Raw genomic sequence first — 3704 nt, 5'->3', positions numbered from 1 at the left:
CCTTCGGAATAAGGGCCAAATGGGTAGCATTTGTGTATCCACCTATTTTACCTTTTTTTTGAATCCACTTGATGTATTTTATGAGGTCTTTCTTTATCAGCTCCCAGTAATCCCTATAAAAGCTAATAGGGAACCCATCTGGACCAGGTGCCTTGTTGGGATGAAGGGTCCAGATTGCTTCAACAATTTCTTCCTCTTTTATTTCAGCTGTCAACATTTTGTTTAGATCATCTGTGACTTTAGGATGCAAATGCTGTAGTAAGTCTTCATAAGTTTCTTCCTCTGGCACCTCAGTTAACAGGTCCTTGAAGTGCTCTGTAGCTGCTTCTTTAATATCTACTTGTTCCACATGGTGTGTCCCTGCGCTGTCCGAGATAGCAGTGATGGTATTTCTGACTTGTCTAGCGGTGGCTTGCTTATGGAAGAATGAAGTGTTCTTATCCCCGCTTTCCAACCATACTTGTCTTGATTTGGTGCGCCATTTTTCCTCCTCCTGCCTTTTAATTTTGCTCAGTTTATTGTACAGCTCTTCTTCTTGAAGTTTTTTACTGTGGCAGTAATCATTTTGCTCAATTGTGCTCTGGAGTTCAGCGATTTGTAACTTTAGCTCATGCTTTTCCTGTTCTGGCTCCTTGTAATACGTTTTGGCCCATTGTCTAAGCGCTCTTTGCACGTTCTTCAGTTTGCTCTCCCATATGTAGCCTGGGGATCCTTCAATATGCTGCCTCCAGGTGAGCTGAATGATATTTCGGGCAGCTTGTTGATCGCTCCAAATCTGATTAAATTTAAAAGGCAGCGGACCAAGGGCGCAGTGAGTGATCAAATCGAGGGTAATTGGATAGTGGTCTGAGGCAGCGAAAGGCAAAATGGCGGAATTGACAGATGAAAAGGTTGACAAAAGAGAAATGTTCACCAAGAATCTATCCAATCTCTCCATGATATTGTGACTGCCCAGTCTTCGATTGTTCCATGTGAACTTGCGATTTTTTGGAGTTATGTCTATCAGGTCACCAATGTGCATTACATTTTCCATTTGGTTCCTGAATGGGTCTGGCAGAAAATTCCCCCCTCGCTTTTCATTTGCATGGAGGATTAAGTTGAAGTCACCGCCTACGATGGTATTGTTGCTGTCTCCTTCCAGAATGTGATTGCTAAGAGTTTCCCAGCAATTTCCTTTATCCCTGTAGTGATTGGGGACATATACGTTGAAGATGACAATCTGCTGATGGCTGTTATTGTTCCTCAGGACTGATTTTATCCAATGCTGATCGACTATCTCAGATTCACATTGCCAGTCATTCTGATTCCATATTGTAGTAATTCCTCCCGAAGCTCCTCGCGCTTCACATATGCTTCCTCTGTAATTTTTATACTTTCCAATGATTTTGCTGATTTCTGTTTCTCTTTGTTTCGTTTCCTGAAGTAAAATGATGGATGGTTTCTCCTGCACTATAAGGTCTGTTAGAGCATTGATTTTAGCGGGGTGCCCAAGTCCCCTGCTGTTCCATGAGAGTATTTTGATCATTTCAAACCAATGTTTCGAGAAGGTGCTCTGCCTCCTTTGTCTTTGCTGGCTACTTCTTGATCTTTTGTGGCCTGAATGTAGGATTCTATTGGATGCTGCAGGCCTAGTGCTATGTCTTTTTGCGCGTTTTCATCCCTGTGCTGCTTTGTAGTCTTTCTTCCCGGCTTCTTTTGTCCATCAAAGGAGGAACCCTGATCCTTAGAGTTGCTACGGGTAATTCTAGGAGGGAGAGGTTCAGTTAAGAGAGGGGGGTGGGCACTCGTATGAGGGGAGGAGGACTGTTCAGGAGGGGAGGAGGGTTGGGCAGAGGGGATCGAGGGGGAAGGATCATCTTCAGGGAGGGAAAGAACATGGAAAGGGTTGGTGGATGGAGGAGAATGAAGGGGATTTTCAAGAACGGGGGAGTGAGATAGATGAGGAGGGGGAGGCGGAGGAGACTGGATATGGGCAGAGGTTTTAAGAGATGAGGGACCAGGTTCATTGGGTAAAGAGGGGCTAGGGGCAGATTTTTTTTTTTTTAACCACTTCCCATTGCTGATCTTGAGTATTATTATCCACATTAATAATCTTAGTGCAGCGATTGGCAAAATGACCATACTCATGACATACCTTACATTTGAAGGGGATCTGTTCATAGTCGAGCTGTTGTATGTGTGACCATTCATCGACTTTGATCTTGATAGCTTCTGGAAGTCCTTTGCCCAGATCGACCTCGACGCAGATACGAGCGCAGGCTTGCATGTTGTCTCTTGGTTCGCTTCTGTCAATATATTTGCCGACTGCGTTTCCAATGGCTCTTACAGAGTCATCTCCCCAGCAGTGTAATGGGAGATGTGGGAGACGAACCCAAACAGGAACTGCATTAGGAATGTCGAGCTCTGGGTCGAAGTCTGGAGTCCACTTGTTTAGGTACAGACCTCTGGAGTCCATAAAATATGGTCCGTTGCGAAATATCAGATCCTTGTCATTCTTTGTCTCGAAGTGAAAGGTAAAGTAGCCTTTCCCGCAGAATCTAATGGCAATTTTTCCTTGTGTTTTGTCCAACCAGTTTCTTTCCACCCACCTCTGAACAGTTTTAGGTGAGGGCCAAAGACCAGTGAATTGTCCGATCAAACCTTTCTCGGCCAGAGCTAGAGCAGCCAATCTAGGCACAGAAGGAGGAAGGGAAACCTCCTGAAGTCCTTCTAATTTTTTAACAAATTTGGAGAGTGATGGTCGATCTCGTTGAGGCGGCAGAGAGCTGACAAGAGCCGAGAAGGCCTGTTGCTGGGCGGACTCCTCCGGCGGAGTCTCCGGAGAAGCCATCAGGGGGTGAGCGCAGACCAGAAGGCCGAAGGCGGCAGGCTGCGCGCGCTAGGTTTCACCGCAGAATTATATAAACACAAGTTATGGTGTTTTTTGACATGTTATATTATTAAGCTATAGTAGATATTGTAACAAAGTCTATTTATAGAATTGATTGATTAAAGTAAGCGCTCCATTGTTAAGAATCTTGCTACATATTTTTGTTAAATGTATATTTGTTCAACTCATATAATAATTATTTTTGTAGTTAATAATAAAAAATTAAATTAAAAATATAATTGTTAATATAACACATTATGTAGGATAGTGTAATATTCACAATAATGTTATGTTGACTTGGTTAAATTATTTAAAATATATATATATATCATTGACTTAGCCACATGCACTAAAAATCATGTTCATACTTGGGTTTTTGGTAAACAAGTTGGGTGGACCAACATTCCCTTGTTTTTTGCCTTTAAAGGCTTAATATTATGGAAATATTGGTCCAACCACTTTCCTAAACCATTTAGACATCTAAGTGCATGTTCACACCTAACCACGCCTCATCCACTTGAGTTATTTGAGGATTGGCGCCCCACATGAAGATTCCCCCTTAAATCAAGTGATTTGGTCCCCCAGACCATTTTAGCATGTTTTAAAGTTGCCTTCCTTGGGAAATGGACCTCTCCTCATGCTTTCCTCGTGGATGATAGTTGGCATAGGTTGTCCTGTGTCATTGTTGCTATTTTAGGTCTCCCTTTAGCTTTTCTTAACCTTTTCTAGTTTTTTACTAGTTTTTTTCCTAGTTTTCTGGATTCGACAATTTCTATATAACCACCTCCCTTTGGGATTAGAGGTTTGGTTGCTCATGTATTACTATTGTTCATTA

General features: G+C 42.5%; 1 protein-coding gene across 1 annotated transcript; it reads right to left on the bottom strand.

Annotated features, from left to right (window-relative positions):
• Positions 1–2020: 2020 nt before the first annotated feature.
• LOC149211385 (uncharacterized) lies at positions 2021–2830 on the bottom strand. The gene has a single exon (XM_089388379.1). The coding sequence runs from the start codon at positions 2828–2830 to the stop codon at positions 2021–2023; it is 810 nt and encodes a 269-aa protein (XP_089244505.1).
• Between the last annotated feature and the right edge of the window lie 874 nt (positions 2831–3704).

Source organism: Pinus tabuliformis, chromosome 1_1, assembly GCF_031772625.1.
Source record: "Pinus tabuliformis cultivar Carrire ecotype Pingquan chromosome 1_1, CPIR1, whole genome shotgun sequence".
Lineage (NCBI taxonomy): Eukaryota > Viridiplantae > Streptophyta > Pinopsida > Pinales > Pinaceae > Pinus > Pinus tabuliformis.
The sequence above is the reverse complement of the archived record's forward strand: the minus strand, read 5'-3'. Positions and strand labels throughout refer to the sequence as shown.